Source organism: Bombina bombina, chromosome 5, assembly GCF_027579735.1.
Source record: "Bombina bombina isolate aBomBom1 chromosome 5, aBomBom1.pri, whole genome shotgun sequence".
In the NCBI taxonomy this organism is placed as follows: Eukaryota; Metazoa; Chordata; class Amphibia; order Anura; family Bombinatoridae; genus Bombina; species Bombina bombina.
In genome coordinates, this window is record NC_069503.1 from 386,972,220 (window position 1) to 386,994,037 (window position 21,818).

General features: G+C 39.5%; 1 protein-coding gene across 1 annotated transcript in view; it reads right to left on the reverse strand.

Annotated features, from left to right (window-relative positions):
* PP2D1 (protein phosphatase 2C like domain containing 1) overlaps positions 1-21,250 on the reverse strand; it is a 33,207-nt gene extending 11,957 nt beyond the window's left edge. Inside the window, exons 1-2 of the mRNA XM_053715737.1 lie at positions 21,176-21,250; positions 14,453-15,431 (exon numbers count right to left, since the gene is read on the reverse strand). Coding sequence (XP_053571712.1) covers positions 14,453-15,431; positions 21,176-21,250 — 1,054 coding nt within the window. The remainder of the gene's footprint in view (positions 1-14,452; positions 15,432-21,175) is intronic.
* Between the last annotated feature and the right edge of the window lie 568 nt (positions 21,251-21,818).

The following is a 21,818-nucleotide window of genomic DNA, read 5'->3' on the forward strand; positions in this document are numbered from 1 at the left end:
TCTGACCTTTCCTAGAACCAGAAAAGATAACAAATAGACTAGAAGTCTTCCTGAAATATTTAGTAGCTTCAACATAATATTTCAGAGCTCTCACCACATACAAAGAATGTAAAGATCTCTCCAAAGAATTCTTAGGATTATGACACAAGGAAGGGACAACAATTTCTCTTTAATGTTGTTAGAATTCACAACCTTAGGTAAGAATTTAAATGAAGTCCGCAAAACTGCCTTATCCTGATGAAAAATCAGAAAAGAAGATTCACAAGAGAGAGCAGATAATTCAGAGACTCTTCTAGCAGAAGAGTTTGCCAAAAGAAACAACACTTTCCAAGAAAGTATTTTAATGTCCAAAGAATGCATAAGTTCAAATGAAGGAGCCTGTAAAGCCTTCAAAACCAAATTAAGACTCCAAGGAGGAGAGATTGATTTAATAACAGGCTTGATACGACCCAAAGCCTGAACAAAATAGTGAATGTCCGGAAGCTTAGCAATCTTTCTGTGAAATAAAACTGAAAGTCTTCCAAACTCGATAATAAATCTTTCTAGAAACAGATTTACAAGCCTGTAACATAGTATTAATCACTGAGTCAGAGAAACCTCTATGACTAAGCACTAGGCATTCAATTTCCATACCTTCAAATTTAATGATTTGAGATCCTGATGGAAAAACGACCTTGAGACAGAAGGTCTGGTCTTAATGGAAGTGGCCAAGGTTGGCAACTGTACATCCGAACAAAATTCGCATATCAGAACCTGTGAGGCCATGCTGGAGCCACCAGCAACACAAACGATTGCTCCATGATGATTTTGGAGATCACTCTTGGAAGAAGAACTAGAGGCGGGGAAATATAAGCAGGTTGATAACACCAAGGAAGTGTCAACGCATCCACTGCTTCCGCCTACAGATCCCTGGACCTGGACAGGTACCTTGGAAGTTTTGTGTTTAGATAAGAAGCCATCAGATCTATTTCTGGAAGACCCCACATCTGAACAACCTGAGAAAACATCTGGATGGAGGGACCACTCCCCCGGATGTAAAGTCTGACAGCTGAGATAATCCGCTTCCCAATTGTCTATACCTGGGATATGAACCGCAGAGATTAGACAGGAGCTGGATTCCGCCCAAGCAAGTATCCGGGATACTTCTTTCATAGCTTGGGGACTGTGAGACCCACCCTGATGATTGACATATGCCACAGTAGTGATATTGTCTGCCTGAAAACAAATGAACGGTTCTCTCTGCAACAGAGGCCAAATCTGAAGAGCCCTGAAAATCACACGGAGTTCCAAAATATTGATTGTCATAGATCCCCAAACAGCTCCTGAACCGAAAAGACTAGCATCTGTTGTGATCACAGTCCAGGTTGGACGAACAAAAGAGGCCCCTAGAACTATACGATGGTGACCTAACCACCAAGTCAGAGATAGTCGAACATTGGGATTTAAGGATATTAATTGTGATATCCTTGTATAATCAGTGCACCATTGGTTTAGCATACAAAGCTGGAGAGGTCTCATATGAAAACGAGCAAAGTTGATCGCGTCCGATGCTGCAGTCATGAGACCTAAAACTTCCATGCACATAGAAGAAGAGAATTACTGAGACTGAAGGTTTTGACAGACTGAAACCAATTTTAAATGTCTCTTGTCTGTTAGAGACAGAGTCATGGACACTGAATCTATCTGGAAACCTAAAAAGGTGACCCTTGTCTGAGGAATCAAATAACTTTTTGGTAAATTTATCCTCCAACCATGTTTTCGAAGAAACAACACTAATTGATTCGTGTGAGATTCTGCAGAATGTAAAGACTGAGCTAGTACCAAGATATCGTCCAAATAAGGAAACACTGCAATACCCCGCTCTCTGATTACAGAAAGTAGGGCATCGAGATCCTTTGAAAAGATTCTTGGAGCTTTCGCCAGGCCAAATGGAAGAGCGACAAATTGCTAATGCTTGTCTTGAAAAGAGAATCTCAGAAACTGATAATGATCTGGATGAATCGGAATATGAAGATATGCATCCTGTAAGTCTATTGTGGACATATAATGCCCTTGCTGAACAAAAGGCAGAATAGTACTTATAGTCACCATCTTGAAAGTTGATACTCTTACATAACGTTTCAAAATTTTTAGATCCAGAACTGGTCTGAATGAATTTTTTTTTCTTTGTGACAATGAATAGATTCGAATAAAACCCCAGACCCTGTTCCTGAAACGGAACCGGCATGATTACCCCTAAAAGCTCCAGGTCTGAAAGCCTGAGCCTTTACTGGATTTGCTGGGATGAGTGAGAGAAAATATCTTCTCACAGGAGGTCTTACTCTGAATCCTATTCGATATCCCTGAGAGACAATACTCAGAATCCATTGATTTTGAACAGAATTTGTCCAAACATCCTTGAAAAATCTTAATCTGCCCCCTACCAGCTGAGCTGGAATGAGGGCCGCACCTTCATGCGGACTTGGGGGCTGGCTTTGGTTTCTTAAATGGCTTGGACTTATTCCAATTTAAAGAAGGTTTCCAATTGGAAACAGATTCCTTGGGAAAAGGATTAGGTTTCTGTTCCTTAATTTGTCTAAAGGAACGAAAGCGGTTAGAAGTTTTAGATTTACCCTTAGGTCTTTTATCCTGAGGCAAAAAACTCCCTTCACCCCAGTGACAGTTGAAATAATCAAATCCAACTGAGAACCAAATAACTTATTACCTTGGGAAAAAAAAGAGATAGCGATCTAGACTTAGAAGTCATGTCAGCTTTCCAAGATTTAAGCCACAAAGCTCTTCTAGCTAAAATAGCTAAAGTCAAAGATTTAATTAAAAATTGATGAAAAAAATGGCATCACAAATAAAATGATTAGCATGTTGAAGCAAGCAAACGATGCTAGACAAATCAGAATCCAATTCTTGTTGCGCTAAATGTTCCAACCAAAAAGTTGATGCAGCTGCAACATCAGCCAAAGAAATTGCAGGCCTGAGAAGATGACCATAATATAAATATTGAATTTCCTTAGATAAGCTTCAAGTTTCCTATCTAAAGGATCTTTAAAAGAAGTACTATCTTCCATAGGAATATTAGTACGTTTAGCAAGTGTAGAGATAGCCCCATCAACTTTGGGGACCTTTTCCCAAAACTCCAATGTAACTGCTGGCAAAGAATACAATTTTTTAAACCTTGAAGAAGGAAAAAAAGAAGTACCAGGCCTATTCCACTCCTTAGAAATCATATCAGAAATAGCACCAGGAACTGGAAAAACCTCTGGAGTAACCACAGGAGGTTTATAAACAGAACTTAAACATTTACTAGTTTTAGTATCAAGAGGACTAGTTTCCTCAATATCCATTGTAATCAACACTTCTTTTAACAAAGAACAAATATACTCCATTTTAAATAAATAAGTAGATTTGTCAGTGTCGATATCTGAGGAAGGATCTTCTGAAATAGATAGATCCTCATCATAGGAGGATAATTCAGTATGTTGTCGGACATTTGAAATTTCATCAACTTTATGAGAAGTTGCAATAAAATCTTTTAAATTCACAGGTATATCTTGTACATTATATGTTGAAGGAATAGCAACAGGCAATGTACTATTACTGATGGACACATTCACTGCATGTAAAAAGTTTGTCATGACAACTATTACAAACCACAGCTGGAGATATAATCTCCACAAGTTTACAACAAGTGCACTAAGCTTTGGTAGAACTATTATCAGGCAGCAGGGTTCCAACAGTGATTTCTGAGACAGGATCAGATTGAGACATCTTGCAAATGTAAGAGAAAAAAAAACAACATATAAAGCAAAATTATCAATTTCCTTATACGGCAGTTTCAGGAATGGGGAAAAATGCAAACAGCATAGCCCTCTGATAGAGAAAAAGGCAAGAGGCATATAGGAATGGGGTTTTAAATAATAAAAAATATTTGGCACCAAGTATGACGCACAGCACAAACAGAATTTTTTTTTTTTGGTGCTAGCAACATCCGGAAATGACACACTCGCGTCATTGAAGACTCAACCTTGTGAAAGGACTCGGTGTCAACTAAGACGCCGGAAATGACAAATTTGCGTAATCGAATGTAACTTCACGCCAAAAAATCTTGCACCAAAAATGACGCAATATACTTTGGCATTTTGCACGCTCGCGAGCCTAATTTTGCCTGCAAATTTAAAATAAGTCAATTGAAAAAAAGTCTATACCCCAGGTAAGAAAAAAACATTTTCCTACAAAATTGCATTTCCCAGATATGAAACTGACAGTCTGTGAAAAGAAATATACTTAAACCTGACTCATGGCAAATATAAGTACAATAATTATGTTTAGAACTTTATATAAATACATAAAGTGCCAAACCATAGCTTAGAGTGTCTTAAAGGGCCACTGTAAGTAAATATTTTCTATGCCTGTTACTAACTAACTACCCCAAATACGCTTTATATCAATAGCATTTCATTAACATATCTCTACCGTATATCAGAAATCTTGTCTGCAAATTTAATTGTTTTCCAAACCCACTCCGTGGGTATCCTTTGCTCTGTACCAATCCGTTTACAATACCTAGGTTTCAAAATGGCGCTTTAAACACAAAGTTATTGGTTTAAGTATTTTGAACATGCAGTGCTGAAAATAGTGGGCAGGATAACGTGACATCATCGGCGAATAAAAGATATAACTTTTAGAACGTTATGAAACTTCGTTTTGGAGAAAATATAGGTCAGTAGGTTTTAATTAATGTTTATTAACTTTAATATGTTAGTTGTTTAGCTTAAAAATTATAACAGAAAGTAATCCTTTAAGTAATGAAAACATACTTACCAAAAGACACCCATCCACATATAGCAAATAGCCAAACCAGTACTGAAACGGTTATCAGTAGAGGTAATGGAATTTGAGAGTATATCGTTGATCTGAAAAAGGAGGTAGAAGATGAATCTCTACAACCAATAACAGAGAACCTATGAAATAGATCTCCCGTGAGGAAAACCATTGCATTTAATAGGCGATACTCCCTTCACATCCCTTTGACATTCACTGTACTCTGAGAGGAATCGGGCTTCAAAATGCTGAGAAGCGCATGTCAACGTAGAAATCTTAGCACAAACTTACTTCGCTACCTCCATAGGAGGCAACGTTTGTAAAACTGAATTGTGGGTGTGGTGAGGGGTGTATTTATAGGCATTTTGAGGTTTGGGAAACTTTGCCCCTCCTGGTAGGATTGTATATCCCATATGTCACTAGCTCATGGACTCTTGCCAATAACATGAAAGAAATGGATTTCATATCCCTTTAATTAAACATTGCATCAGAGCTGTGAGCTTGCAAGCATGTTCTAAAGGATTTGGCCAGATTGTTAAGGGAAAATTGTGGACACTCCAGGCTTAACAATTGTACTCTTTTACATACTGGTAAATTCTGTGTCAGAATGTGAACTTTGACACTGTTTTTGTTTCTAACTGTATTAAAAATATTACAAAAATTTAGATTTAGAAAGCCAGGCATTCATCACCCAGACTAGTATGCAAATGGGACCATCATTATTAGGTTTCCAATTTCTGATGCTATTAAAGGGATGTTAATTCATATCATATATTGGTAAATCACTACAGTATTCCAAAATAAAGGTTTTAAAATAATTTAACACTGTCATTTTGTTAGCACAATTTGCAAGGTTTTGCAAATCAAGACCTTTTTAGCGATGCATCTAGAAAAGCCTGGTGGGTAGGGGGAAGGTGTAATGCTATTAATTTCATTTTCAAATGCTGTTATGATACTGCTAGTAGTATCATGCACACAAATTATTTACATTGGTACAAAATTGTTTATAAAATACTGTCACATTTTGGTTGTCAGATGATGATCCAGGTATTTGAGGAGAAAGACTTTATTTGTCAAAGCACACACATTTTTTTAGGATCTAGGGACAACCCAAAAAGTTATACATATTTTTTAAACAAATATGGGCATATTTTTAAAGTCACATTTCTGTTTGTTGTGTAAGAATTGTGCTTGTTCCATGCCCAGAAAGGCCACCATTTAAACTGCTGCAAGTTGCCTAAATTAGCTGTATGATTTGCAGCATTCTTTAATGCTCAACCATTTTTGGTAAACCATGCAGTGGCACTTTTATATGTTTAGGCTGTGCACAGTGTAATAGTGTAATACAAGGTGGAGAGATATTGCATCATTATGCAGGGAAAAGGTTTTAAATTGCGGGTTATTACACATGCAATTCCACATATGTAGTAGTTTTCCAAAAATAAATCAGGACAATATAACAGGATCTATGTTGAGGTGTTTTCTCTTCTTTTTCACCCCCTATTTTTCAGCATTACATTTAATATTTATTGTTTTTTTTATGTACCCATATAGAGTATCACAAGAAATCCCTATTTCTCTTGTAAGGTGTATCCAGTCCACAGATCATCCATTACTTGTGGGATATTCTCATTCCCAACAGGAAGTTGCAAGAGGACACCCACAGCAGAGCTGTAATATAGCTCCTCCCCTAACTGTCATACCCAGTCATTCTCTTGCAACTCTCAACAAGCAAGGACGTTGTAGGAGAGAGGGGTTAAATATAGCTAGTTTATTTTCTTCAATCAAAAGTTTGTTATTTTTAAATAGTACCGGAGTTGTGCTATTTTATCTCAGGCAGTAAATAGAGGAAGAATCTGCCTGAGGTTTCTATGATCTTAGCAGGTTGTAACTAAGATCCATTGCTATTCTCACATATGTCTGAGGGGATTACACAGATGAGGTAACTTCAGTGAGAGAATGGCGTGCAGTTTATTCTACTATCAGGTATGTGCAGTTATAATTTTTTCTAGAGATGGAAAACACTAGAAAATGCTGCTGATACCGGATTAATGTAAGTTAAGCCTGAATACAGTGATTTAATAACGACTGGTATCATGCTTACTCCCAGGGGTAATACCCTTATGATATTTACAATATAAAACGTTTGCTGGCATGTTTAATCGTTTTTATATATGCTTTGGTGATAAAACTTTATTGGGGCCTAGTTTTTTCCACATGGCTGGCTTAAATTTTGACTAGAAACAATTTCCACTGTTGTAGTATAAAAGTTACAGTTGGTGCAGTTAAAATTACAAACTGTGACATCCAGCTTCCCTCAAAGGCCCTCTGAATGCTATAGGACATCTCTAAAGGGCCCAAAGGCTTTCCAAAGTCGTTTATTGGGGAAGGTAGGGCCACAGCTTGCTGTGGCAGTTGGTTGTGACTGTTAAAAAACGTCTATTTCGTTTTTTTGATCCGTTTTTTGAACTAAGGGGTTAATCATCCATTTGCAAGTGGGTGCAATGCTCTGTTAGCCTATTAATCACACTGTAAAAATTTCGTTTGATTTACTGCATTTTTTCACTGTTTTTCAAATTCTGACAAAATTTGTTTCTCTTAAAGGCACAGTACCGTTTTTTATATTTGCTTGTTAACTTGATTTAAAGTGTTTTCCAAGCTTGCTAGTCTCATTGCTATTCTGTATAAACATGTCTGACATAGAAGAAACTCCTTGTTTATTATGTTTAAAAGCCATGGTGGGACCCCCTCTTAGAATGTGTACCAAATGTACTGATTTCATTTTATGCAATAAAGATCATTTTCTGTCTTTAAAAAGTGTATCACCAGAGGAATCTGACGAGGGGGAAGTTATGCTGACTAACTTTCCCCACGTGTCAGACCCTTTGACTCCTGCTTAAGGGACTCACGCTCAAATGGCACCAAGTACATCTAGGGCGCCCATAGCGTTTACTTTACAAGACATGGCGGCAGTCATGGATAATACACTGTCAGCGGTATTAGCCAGACTACCTGAACTTAGAGGTAAGCGAGATAGCTCTGGGGTGAGACAAAATCCAGAGCATACTGACTCTTTAAGAACCATGTCTGATACTGCCTCACAATATGCAGAAGCTGAGGAAAGAGAGCTTCAGTCAGTGGGTGATGTTAATGACTCAGGAAAGATACCTGATTCTAATATTTCTACATTTAAATTTAAGCTTGAACACCTCCGCGTGTTGCTTAGGGAGGTTTTAGCTGCTCTGAATGACTGTGATACCATTGCAGTGCCAGAGAAATTGTGTAGACTGGATAAATACTTTGCAGTGCCAGTGTGTACTGATGTTTTTCCAAATACCTAAAAGGTTTACAGAAATTATTAATAAGGAATGGGATAGACCAGGTGTGCCATTCTCTTCCCCTCCTATTTTTAGAAAAATGTTTCCAATAGACGCCACCACATGGGACTTATGGCAGACAGTCCCTAAGGTGGAGGGAGCAGTTTCTACTCTAGTAAAGCGTACTACTATCCCTGTCGAGGACAGTTGTGCTTTTTTTTTTTTAGATCCAATGGATAAAAAATTAGAGGTTACCTTAAGAAAATATTTATTCAACAAGGTTTCTTTCATGTAATTAGCAAAAGTCCATGAACTAGTGACGTATGGGATATACATTCCTACCAGGAGGGGCAAAGTTTCCCAAACCTCAAAATGCCTATAAATACACCCCTCACCACACCCACAAATCAGTTTTACAAACTTTGCCTCCTATGGAGGTGGTGAAGTAAGTTTGTGCTAGATTCTATGTTGATATGCGCTCCGCAACAGGTTGGAGCCCGGTTTTCCTCTTAGCGTGCAGTGAATGTCAGAGGGATGTGAGGAGAGTATTGCCTGTTTGAATTAAATGATCTCCTTCTACGGGGTCTATTTCATAGGTTCTCTGTTATCGGTCGTAGAGATTCATCTCTTACCTCCCTTTTCAGATCGACGATATACTCTTATATATATATACCATTTCCTCTGCTGATTTTCGTTTCAGTACTGGTTTGGCTTTCTACAAACATGTAGATGAGTGTCCTGGGGTAAGTTCTGGATCTAAAAATATTGAATCGTTATGTAAGGATACCAACGTTCAAAATGGTAACTGTAAGGACTATCTTGCCTTTTGTTCAGCAAGGGAATTATATGTCCACAATAGATTTTCAGGATGCATATCTGCATATTCCGATTCATCCAGATCATTATCAGTTCCTGAGATTCTCTTTCCTGGACAAGCATTACCAGTTTGCGGCTCTGCCGTTTGGCCTAGCTACAGCTCCAAGAATTTTTACAAAGGTTCTCGGTGCCCTTCTGTCTGTAATCAGAGAACAGGGTATTGTGGTATTTCCTTATTTGGACGATATCTTGGTACTTGCTCAGTCTTCACATTTAGCAGAATCTCATACGAATCGACTTGTGTTGTTTCTTCAAGATCATGGTTGGAGGATCAATTCACTAAAAAGTTCATTGATTCCTCAGACAAGGGTAACCTTTCTGGGTTTCCAGATAGATTCAGTGTCCATGACTCTGTCTTTGACAGACAAGAGACGTCTAAAATTGATTTCAGCTTGTTGAAACCTTCAGTCACAATCATTCCCTTCGGTAGCCTTATGCATGGAAATTCTAGGTCTTATGACTGCTGCATCGGACGCGATCCCCTTTGTTCGTTTTCACATGTGACCTCTTCAGCTCTGTATGCTGAATCAATGGTGCAGGGATTACACAAAGATATCTCAATCAATATCTTTAAAACCGATTGTACGACACTCTCTGACGTGGTGGACAGATCACCATCGTTTAATTCAGGGGGCTTCTTTTGTTCTTCCGACCTGGACTGTAATTTCAACAGATGCAAGTCTTACAGGATGGGGAGCTGTGTGGGGATCTCTGACGGCACAAGGAGTTTGGGAATCTCAGGAGGTGAGATTACCGATCAATATTTTGGAACTCCGTGCAATTTTCAGAGCTCTTCAGTCTTGGCCTCTTCTGAAGAGAGAATCGTTCATTTGTTTTCAGACAGACAATGTCACAACTGTGGCATACATCAATCATCAAGGAGGGACTCACAGTCCTCTGGCTATGAAAGAAGTATCTCGAATTCTGGTTTGGGCGGAATCCAGCTCCTGTCTAATCTCTGCGGTTCATATCCCAGGTATAGACAATTGGGAAGCGGATTATCTCAGTCGCCAAACGTTGCATCCGGGCGAATGGTCTCTTCACCCAGAGGTATTTCTTCAGATTGTTCAAATGTGGGAACTTCCAGAAATAGATCTGATGGCGTCTCATCTAAACAAGAAACTTCCCAGGTATCTGTCCAGATCCCGGGATCCTCAGGCGGAGGCAGTGGATGCATTATCACTTCCTTGGAAGTATCATCCTGCCTATATCTTTCCGCCTCTAGTTCTTCTTCCAAGAGTAATCTCCAAGATTCTGAAGGAATGCTCGTTTGTTCTGCTGGTAGCTCCGGCATGGCCTCACAGGTTTTGGTATGCGGATCTTGTCCGGATGGCCTCTTGCCATCCGTGGACTCTTCCGTTAAGACCAGATTTTCTGTCGCAAGGTCCTTTTTTCCATCAGGATCTCAAATCCTTAAATTTAAAGGTATGGAGATTGAACGCTTGATTCTTGGTCAAAGAGGTTTCTCTGACTCTGTGATTAATACTATGTTACAGGCTCGTAAATCTGTATCTAGAGAGATATATTATAGAGTCTGGAAGACTTATATTTCTTGGTGTCTTTCTCATCATTTTTCTTGGCATTCTTTTAGAATTCCGAGAATTTTACAGTTTCTTCAGGATGGTTTAGATAAAGGTTTGTCCGCAAGTTCTTTGAAAGGACAAATCTCTGCTCTTTCTATTCTTTTTCACAGACAGATTGCTAATCTTCCTGATATTCATTGTTTTGTACAAGCTTTGGTTCGTATAAAACCTGTCATTAAGTCAATTTCTCCTCCTTGGAGTTTGAATTTGGTTCTGGGGGCTCTTCAAGCTCCTCCTTTTGAACCCATGCATTCATTGGACGTTAAATTACTTTCTTGGAAAGTTTTGTTTCTTTTGGCGATCTCTTCTGCCAGAAGAGTCTCTGAATTGTCTGCTCTTTCTTGTGAGTCTCCTTTTCTGATTTTTCATCAGGATAAGGCGGTGTTGCGAACTTCTTTTGAATTTTTACCTAAGGTTGTGAATTCCAACAACATTAGTAGAGAAATTGTGGTTCCCTCATTATGTCCTAATCCTAAGAATTCTAAGGAGAAATCGTTGCATTCTTTGGATGTTGTTAGAGCTTTGAAATATTATGTTGAAGCTACTAAGTCTTTCCGAAAGACTTCTAGTCTATTTGTTATCTTTTCCGGTTCTAGAAAAGGCCAGAAAGCTTCTGCCATTTCTTTGGCATCTTGGTTGAAATCTTTAATTCATCATGCCTATGTCGAGTCGGGTAAAACTCTGCCTCAAAGGATTACAGCTCATTCTACTAGGTCAGTTTCTACTTCCTGGGCGTTTAGGAATGAAGCTTCGGTTGATCAGATTTGCAAAGCAGCAACTTGGTCCTCTTTGCATACTTTTACTAAATTCTACCATTTTGATGTATTTTCTTCTTCTGAAGCAGTTTTTGGTAGAAAAGTACTTCAGGCAGCGGTTTCAGTTTGAATCTTCTGTTTATGTTTTCATTAAACTTTATTTTGGGTGTGGATTATTTTCAGCAGGAATTGGCTGTCTTTATTTTATCCCTCCCTCTCTAGTGACTCTTGCGTAGAAAGATCCACATCTTGGGTAGTCATTATCCCATACGTCACTAGCTCATGGACTCTTGCTAATTACATGAAAGAAAACATAATTTATGTAAGAACTTACCTGATAAATTCATTTCTTTCATATTAGCAAGAGTCGATGAGGCCCACCCTTTTTTGTGGTGGTTATGATTTTTTTGTATAAAGCACAATTATTCCAATTCCTTATTTTATATGCTTTCGCACTTTTTTCTTATCACCCCACTTCTTGGCTATTCGTTAAACTGATTTGTGGGTGTGGTGAGGGGTGTATTTATAGGCATTTTGAGGTTTGGGAAACTTTGCCCCTCCTGGTAGGAATGCATATCCCATACGTCACTAGCTCATGGACTCTTGCTAATATGAAAGAAATGAATTTATCAGGTAAGTTCTTACATAAATTATGTTTTTATCCTACAGCCCCTTGCATGCATTGCCCCTGTCACTGCTGCTGCGGCGTACTGGTTTGAGTCTCTGGAAGAGGCTTTACAGGTAGCGACTCCATTGGATGACATACTTGGCAAACTTAGAGCACTTAAACTAGCCAATTCTTTTATTCTGATGCCATTGTTCATTTGACTAAACTAACGGCTAAGAATTCTGGTTTTGCTATACAGGCGCGCAGAGCGCTATGGCTTAGATCATGGTCAGCTGACGTGACTTCAAAATCTAAGCTACTTAACATTCCCTTCAAGGGGCAGACCCTATTTGGGCCTGGTTGAAGGAGATTATTGCTGATATCACTGGAGGAAAAGGTCATGCCCTTCCTCAGGACAGGTCCAAATCTAGGGCCAAACAGTCTAATTTTCGTGCCTTTCAAAACTTCAAGGCAGGTGCGGCATCAACTTCCTCTAATAATAAACAAGAGGGAACTTTTGCTCAATCCAAGACGGTCTGGAGACCAAACCTGACATGGAAAAAAAGGTATGGTCTCTGCCTCTGAAACAGGACCTTCTACTTCAGGGTCCTTTCAACCATCCAAATCTAATTTCTCTGAGGCTGACTGCCTGGAGATTGAACGCTCTATTTTATCAAAGCGTGGCTTCTCCGAGTCAGTTATTGATACCTTAAGACAGGCACGAAAGCCTGTCACCAGGAAAATTTACCATAAGGTATGGCGTAGATATCTTTATTAGTGTGAATCCAAGGGTTACTCATGGAGTAAGGTCAGGATTGCTAGGATATTATCTTTTCTCCAAGAAGGTTTGGAAAAAGGATTGTCAGCTAGTTAAGCGTCTGGCAGATGTTCCAGACGTTCAGGCATTTTGTCAGGCTTTAGTTAGAATCAAGCCTGTGTTTAAACCTGTTGCTCCACCATGGAGCTTAAACTTGGTTCTTAAGGTTCTTCAAGGAGTTACGTTTGAACCTCTTCATTCCATAGATATCAAGCTTTTATCTTGGAAAGTTCTTTTTTTGGTAGCTATTTCCTCGGCTCGTAGAGTCTCTGAGCTATCTGCCTTACAATGTGATTCTCCTTATCTGATTTTTCATACGGATAAGGTAGTCCTGCGTACCAAACCTTGGTTCTTACCTAAGGTGGTATCTAACAAGAATATCAATCAAGAGATTGTTGTTCCATCCTTGTGTTACACAATTTGGACGTGGTCCGTGCTTTAAAGTTTAACTTAAAAAGTTACTAAAGATTTTCGTCAAACATCTGCTTTGTTTGTTGTCTACTCTGTACAGAGGAGAGGTCAAAAAGCTTCGGCAACCTCTTTTTCTTTTTGACTAAGAAGCTTAATCCGCTTAGCCTATGAGACTGCTGGACAGCAACCTCCTGAAAGGATTACAGCTCATTCCACTAGAGCTGTGGCTTCCACTTGGGCCTTTAAAAATGAGGCTTCTTTTTATCAGATTTGCAAGGCGACGACTTGGTCTTCGCTTCATATTTTTTCAAAATTTTACAAATTTGATACTTTTGCTTCTTCGGAGGCTATATTTGGGAGAAAGGTTTTACGGGCAGTGGTTCCTTCCATTTAAGTTCCTGCCTTGTCCCTCCCTTCATCCGTGTACTTTAGCTTTGGTATTGGTATCCCACAAGTAATGGATGATCCGTGGACTGGATACACCTTACAAGAGAAAACACAATTTATGCTTACCTGATAAATGTATTTCTCTTGTGGTGTATCCAGTCCACGGCCCGCCCTGTCATTTTAAGGCAGGTAATTTTTAAATTTAAACTACAGTAACCACTGCACCCTATGGTTCCTCCTTTCTCGGCTTGTTTTCGGTCGAATGACTGGCTATGACAGTTAGGGGAGGAGCTATATTACAGCTCTACTGTGGGTGTCCTCTTGCAACTTCCTGTTGGGGATGAGAATATCCCACAAGTAATGGATGATCCGTGGACTGGATACACCACAAGAGAAATAAATTTATCAGGTAAGCATAAATTGTGTTTTATCTGTTAAAAATGGCTTATAAAATGTATTGGTGCACATAACAAGAGAGGGGATAGTAATGGAGAAGCCAATACAGAGTAAATAAGGGGTTAATTACAATTTATGAAGATATTAAATATTGGTGGAAGAGCAGTTACAGATCTTAGAAATAATATGCAGTCAGTCACATGCTGTATTCATTTTAGTGTTGCAGCTTAAACTGATATGTAGGTTAAAGAGTAATATAATTTAAAAGATAAAATATGAGGACATTTACTTATATGTTGTTATCAATGTTACTTTTGATCATCAAACAAACTCAGGGTTTAAGTTTGGACTTTTCTGGATAACATTTTGTTTGAATGAGCACATGAAACCTTCATTTTCTTGGCTTTTGTATATCCGAGAACATAAATTTTGGATTATACAATATTGTAAAATATTATGCAGAGATATTGACAAATAAAGATACAAACCAATGTTTGCCATATGTAGCATCCCAAGCCTGTTTTTCCTTGTTTGACTTTCCTGGTCACTACTTCCAAGTATGTTGTCTTCCCCTGTGCTATCATTATAGGTTTTTTCTATTAAGCAGGTTACTGCAGTGCTGCCACTCCATCTCATTTTTGATGTTTCGTTCCTTCCTAAGCGTAAAATCCTTTCCATTCTCCAAAACGCTTTAGCATATGATACGTGTATCCATTCAAAACCTGTTCTTTTTTCTAAATTTGTCACAGAGGAAGTAAAACCATTCTCTATGTCCTTGTAGTGAGAATTGAAAACTGTATCAAAGGAACTAATACATTTTATTTCTTTATCACTCATTTTGTATGATGGATCATTGTTTGACAATTGGGAAAGAAATAGAACAGGAAGGTCCTCTGACAATGTACAAGCAGCAGACTTGCCATTACATCCATCAAATACACCAATAAAGGAAGTGTTTGCTCGGTTTCCATAATTGTCAAGGACAACAAATGTATCCTCCATATCTTTTTGCCATAACATATTTCTATCAGAGCAAACTGCAAGACCTCCAATTAAGTCATTGACTGTATCATGTTGATAAACTTGAAATTGGTGACAGATTTGTCTTTCAATTTTGCAATTAGAAGTTGTAGGGGAGAATAACATTTCCTTTAGTATTTCATAGGAGTGATTAATCTTGTGTTCTTTTCTCATCTTATAATTTGAAACACTTTTTATTTTAGATATTGTTTGATTTTTTTGTAAAGCAAGGTGCTCTATATCTTTTGGATATTCCATTTGTTTATAACCTAGTAATGTAAGAGCTTGGTGTTGCTGTTGGTGACTTAAAAGTAAAGACTGACTTATGCCATTTTGACATTTAGAACAAGGAATCAAAATGTCCTTAAAAGCCTTGTCATTTTTATCTCCGGGGGTCTGAAAATCATGAATTGATGCACCCTCTTCTCTTTTGGTTTCCTCATCATTCTAGAGGGCAATAAAATAACTTGTAAATATGCTAGTTAATAATGAGAGACTTTATTTTCTCTAGAACTGGACACACACACAAAATCTCTAGCTACGTTTTTAAAAGGGATAGCAAGAGAGAAAAGTAAACTTGATTACATAAGTAAACTGGATTTTTTTCTTTCTAATGACACAGTGAGTCAACGGATCATCATCATTACTGTTAGGAATATCACTCCTGACCAGCAGGAGGAGGCAAAGAGCACCACAGCAAAGCTGTTAAATATCATTCCCCTATCCACAATCCCCAGTCATTCTCTTTGCCTGTAACAGTTGCAAGAAGGTGGTAAAGTTTAGGTGTCTGAAAAAATGTCTTCAATCAAGAGTGTTATTTTACAGCATAGCAGGTTTGCTCTGATCTTTCTGGGGTTTAGCTGTAGTCCATGTCAGTTTCTTCAGTAGAGCAGTGGTGGCTTTTAAGCATTGGACACTTGTGGGGTATAATCCCCACTGTGCCTCTCAAACAGTTTGTTGCTGCCCTATTTGGAAAGCCTGTGTAGGTTTATACAGTCTTCCTTTATTTTCCACAGGTCCATGTGAGAAGGATACCACTCTAACTTTGGGTGCTGCCCTGCTGCCAGGCAGACTCATTTTAGGGTAAGTGCTACATTTATTTTTTATTTTAAAGATGGTTGGCACTTTAACAGTTAATGCAGTTTTGGATGGGACATGACTACATTTCTTCTGTTAGGTGAACAGGATTTTGTAGGGCAGCTGTGCATGGCAATGGGACGTTAGGTTTATTTATCATTGGGGCTCAGTGGTGTGTTCCGTTTTTTGTTTCTTTGTGTCACTGTAGGAGAAGATGAGTGTTTCTACTCTCTGCGCCTGTTTTCTCCATAGTAGGAGTAATGCCGGCCGGGAGGTTTAGTAAGGTATGCCCATGATGGGGGGGGGCTTGTCGGAGCAAAGAATTGCATGCTTTCTTCTCTGTTATTTCCGGAGTGCCAGAAGGGTTTTAGTGCAGCTCTGTGGTCTGTGTGAGCGGCGGTTTTGCTGTCTGGAGGGATTGAGTCCGGATTGTTCTTGAAGTTGCTCCGGGTGGCCAGCAGTACAGGTAGGCACCTCAGCAGGGCTTGCTGAGGTGTAGAGGTTGCCTAAGTTTTTTATTTTTATTCTTGCTCTGCATTAAATATAAAGCGTTACTTTAAATTTTAAAGAGACAGTAACATTTTTTTGCATTTAGCTTTTAAAGTGACAAAAAGGTTTGTTTAAGGCTTTTCTTTTCTTTTTTGTTAAGTTTTGAGTAAAGATGGACCAAGAGGCCCTACAGAATGTTACTTGTACATTGTGTTTTGATGCTAATGTGGAACCACCAATCCCTTTTTGTTCCTCATGTATTGAGAGAACATTGCATTACAGGGATAGACTTTTTGAATCTGAGCCAGCATTGTCTAAGGCGGATGCTGTTTAGGGGTCTCCTGTTCAGGCTATGGCACAGCTTTCTCCTCAGGCGTCCCAGACCTTGTCATCTTCACATGCAGTGCCCTGCGTTTTCTCTCACGCTCCGGTTGGGGTTACTTTGTAAGACATGGCTACCCACATATCTTTGGCGGTTTCTGAGGCTTTGCCTGCTTTCCCTTTGCTGCAAGGGAAGCGTAAGAGGAGGTATAAAGATTCAGTGAGTAAGGTTTCTGATTCAGTTGTGGCTATGTCGAATGTTTCTTCCCATAAGTCTGAGGAAGAATATACTTCTATAGCGTCTGAGGGTGAAATCTCCAACTCTGACAGTGTAATTCCCTGACAGTTGTATCTTTCAGGTTTAAGCTAGAGCACCTCCGTTTGTTGCTTAAAGGGACAGTCTAGTCAAAATTAAACTTTCCAATTGACTTTTATCATTAAATTTGCTTGTTCCCTTGGTGGTATTTTTGAAAAGCTAAACCTAGATAGGCTCAAACTGATTTCTAAACCGTTGAAAACCACCTCTTAGCTCAGAGCATTTTGAAAGTTTTTCACAGTTAGACAGTACTAGTTCATGTGTGTCATATAGATAAACATTGTGCTCACTCCCGTTATTTAGGAGTCTGCGCTGATTGGCTAAACTGCATGTCTGTCAAAAGCACTGAGATAAGGGGGCAGTCTGCAGATGCTTAGATACAAAGTAATCACAGAGGTAAAATATATATTACTATAACTGTGTTGGTTATGCAAAACTGGGGAATGGGTAATAAAGGGATGATCTATCTTTTTAAACAATAAAAATTCTGGTGTAGACTGTCCCTTTAAGGAGGTTTTGGCTACCTTGGATGACTCTGACATGACTGTCGTTGTGACTCCTAAGAAGACTAGTAAGCTTAATAAGAATTTTGATGTTCCTTCGGCAGTTGAGGTATTTCCTGTTCCAGACCATGCTTCAGAGATTATTGCACGGGAGTGGGAGAAGCCTGGAATTCCTTTTTCGCCTTCTTCAATTGCTGATTCTATCAAGGAGTCTTGGCAGACGGTTTCCAAGGTAGAAGGAGCAATTTCCACCTTGGCTAAGAGGACCACTATTCCCATTGAGAATAGCTGTTCCTTTAAGGATCCTATGGATAAGAAGTTGGAGGCGTTACTTAAAAGGATGTATGTCCACCAGGGGTTGCAATGGCAGCCTGCGGTGTGTATTGCTACTGTCACCAGTGCGACAGCATATTGGTTTGATGCGTTGTCTGATTCTATTCAGATAGATACTCCTCTTGAGGAAATCCAGGATAGGATTAAGACTCTTAAGTTAGCTAATTCCTTTATTACGGATGCTTCTTTACAGGTCATCAAGTTGGGAGCAAAGATTTCTGGCTTTGCTGTTCTGGCGCGCAGAGCCTTATGGCTGAAATCCTAGTCTGTGGATGTGTCCTCTAAGTCTAAGGTTTTGTCAGTTCATGACAACGGTAGATCTGAAGGATGCGTATCTGCATATTCCCATCCACAGGGATCATCACAAGTTTCTGAGATTTGCTTTCCTAGACAGGCACTTTCAGTTTGTGGCTCTTCCATTCGGTCTTGCAACAGCTCCCAGAATTTTATCAAAGGTCCTGGGAACATTGCTGGCGGTGCTTCGATTGAGGGGTGTTGCTGTGGTGCCGTATCTGGACGACATTCTGGTTCAGGCGCCATCTTTTCAACAAGCAAACTCCCACATGGAGATGTTGTTTTCTTTTCTGCGTTCTCACGTATGGAAGGTGAATTTAGGAAAAAGTTCCTTGATTCCAGCTACAAGGGTGGTCTCTATCAATGAGGATTTTTCTGACACAGGCCAGAAAAACAAAGATCTTCAATTCTTGTCTTGCCCTTCAGTCCTCTCTTCAGCCGTCAGTGGCTCAGTGTATGGAGGTAATTGGTCTAATGGTGTCGACTATGGACATCATTCCGTTTGCTCGGTTCCATCTCAGGCTTCTGCAGTTATGCATGCTGAGTCAATGGAACGGGGATTATGTGGATCTGTCTCCGCAAATAGAACTGGATCAGGCATCAAGTGACTCTCTTCTGTGGTGGTTGTCTCAGGATCATCTCTCCCAGTGAACTTGCTTTTGCAGACCTTCCTGGGTGATCGTGACCTCGGATTCCAGCCTGCTGGGATGGGGTAGCTGTCTGGGGCTTGTTGAAGGCTCAGGTATATGGACTCGGGAGGAGTCAGTTCTTCCCATAAATATCCTAGAACTGAGGGCAATCTTCAATGCTCTTCTGGCCTGGCCTCAGTTAGCTTCAGCCCAGTTTATCAGGTTCCAGTCGGACAACATAACGTCAGTAATTTGGTTCTTAGAGTTCCTTAACAGGCTCCATTTAAACCTAGGCATTCTTTGGATATTAAGATGTTATCCTGGAAGGTTTTGTTTTTGGTCACTATTTCTTCGGCTCAAAGTGTTTCGAATCTTTCAGCGCTGCAGTGTGAATCTGCTTTCCTTATTTTTCATTCTGATAAGGTGGTACTGCGTACTGCCTTAGGTTTCCTTCCCAAGGTGGTTTCGGATAGGAATATTAATCAAGAAATTGTTGTTCCTTCTTTGTGTCCTAATACTACTTCTCATAAGGAGCGTTTGTTGCACAACCTGGATGTGGTTCGTGTCTTGAAATATTATTTACAAGCGACTAAGGATTTTTGCCAGTTTTCTTTATTTGTTGTTTTTTCTATGAAGCGCAAGGGTCAGAAAGCTATGGCTACTTCTCTTTCATTTTGGCTGAGGAGTGTTATTCGCTTGGCATATGAGACTGCTGGACGGCAGCCTCCTGAGAAAATCACGGCTCATTCCATGAGGGCTGTTTCTTCTTCTTGGGCCTTCAAAAATGGAGCTTTTGTGGAACAGATTTGCAAGGCTGCTACTTGGTCATCTTTACACACTTTTTCAAAATTTTACAAATTTGATACTTTTGCTTCAGCTGAGGCTTCTTTTGGGAAAAAGGTTCTTCAAGCAGTGGTGCCTTCTGTTTAGGTTAACTGTCTTGTCCCTCCCTTATCATCTGTGTCCTCTGGCTTGGGTATTAGTTCCCAACAGTAATTATGATGATCCGTGGACTCACGGTGTCATTAGAAAAAAAAAAAAAAATATGCTTACCTGATAAATGTATTTCTTTCTTGACACAGTGAGTCCACGGCCTGCCCTGTATTTTTCAGACAGTTTGTTTTTCTATAAAACTCAGGCACCTCTGCACCTTATGTTACTTCCTTTCTCCTTTCCCTTTGGTCGAATGACTGGGAATTGTGGGTAGGGGAGTGATATTTAACAGCTTTGATGTGGTGCTCTTTGCCTCCTCCTTCTGGTCAGGAGTGATATTCCCAACAGTAATTATGATGATCCGTGGACTCACCGTGTCAAGAAAGAAAGAAATTTATCAGCTAAGCATACATTTTCTTTTTTTCATTTAAGCTTAATTTTGAAATATTTGTCCCTTTACAAATATAGCTAAACATCTTGCTTATTAAAGTAACTGAATTATTTCATAAGTTCCAACAGAAATCTTAAAAGCACAATAAACAATTGTAAACAATTTTTATTGTTTTTAATCTTTTAGTTTTATTGTTTATTATTAATGTTTTTTATACATTTCTTATGCATTTCCAATATATTTTTTATATACTGTATGTAAAAAAGGGCATTTTTTAAATATCCAGATAACGACATCCTTTACATTGATATCATTAAAATGTCATTTAGAAGGATTATACTATCATTGCAGGTTTAACAACTTATGTGAAAGACATGTGTAACTATGTAACCACTTACGCAACCATGTAACAACCTACTATAGGTTAATTCAAATTGTAACATCCGGGAACACCTATGTCCTCTACATTTATGCCTGAGACATCTTTTTTGAGCCAAGAAATGCATTGCATTAAAACACACCATTCTAATTTAGCTGATCCTGTTTCATTGTTGAGTTGTTCAATTCACTATACACTCAATTTTGGAGACTTTATACAGGATCATAACACTCAGTGGATTTAGTGTGCCGCACTATCAAGTGAATCACGCCACACTGAGAGAATGCGCATCACAGAAGAGAAGATAGTATTCCACAGGGTCTGAATCCAGTAATACCATCACCCGTGACACAGCAAGCTGACAACTGAGATCGTCAGCCTGCTTTATTTGCACCCCAACAGTTGGCGCCAACATCAAATGTAAGTGATTTTCCGGACTTCCGTTTGAGGGAGGAGCAAGCAAGGTGCTGCACGCTAGGCTGCTCTTGCTTACAGCTTGAATCAACCACTCCCGCCTTCAACCGACCCTTGGCCCTGGATCTTCCACTGGCCTGGGCATAGAATCTTTGGATTCACAAAGTGATAGTCTGCTAATTGCCATTCTATGTGCTTCGTGGTGGAAGCAACCTGCTACAATTTCATTACTTTGTACTCTGACTGGAGCAATCAGAGTGTAGCGGTGCTCGTTTTAACTGTTGCAAATTGTTGCAAACAACATCTGACTACCTGCCTATAGACTTGATATTCTATAAAGAAGACTTTCAGGCCCGGTAGCGGCTTGTCTTGCATTTAAACAAAGCCCCCCTTGTGGAAAGTTTATTGTCCTGACCTGACCGGTGACACTTAGGTGGAGATGAGAGGCCGGGCAGTTCCTTGGTGAATCTACGGAGGTGAAGCCCTTGTCAAGCTGGGATGTAAGAAGCAGAAGGGATATCGCGCTGGGCTGCCTGATGGGATCCAGGCCCTCAAGAAAAAGTAACCGCTTTACCCCTCTAACAAAATCTGGCCCTAACGCTGGGAGGAGAAAGTAGGTGAAAGACATACCTAAGCTTGCTGATGTGTCCTGTGTCTGCCGGAGTATCGGAGGTCGTGAGATGCCTGGTGGCTCCCTGGTGAGCGCATAGACCGAGGCGTCAGGTACAGAGCCGGTGGTGGTTCAGCGGATGAAT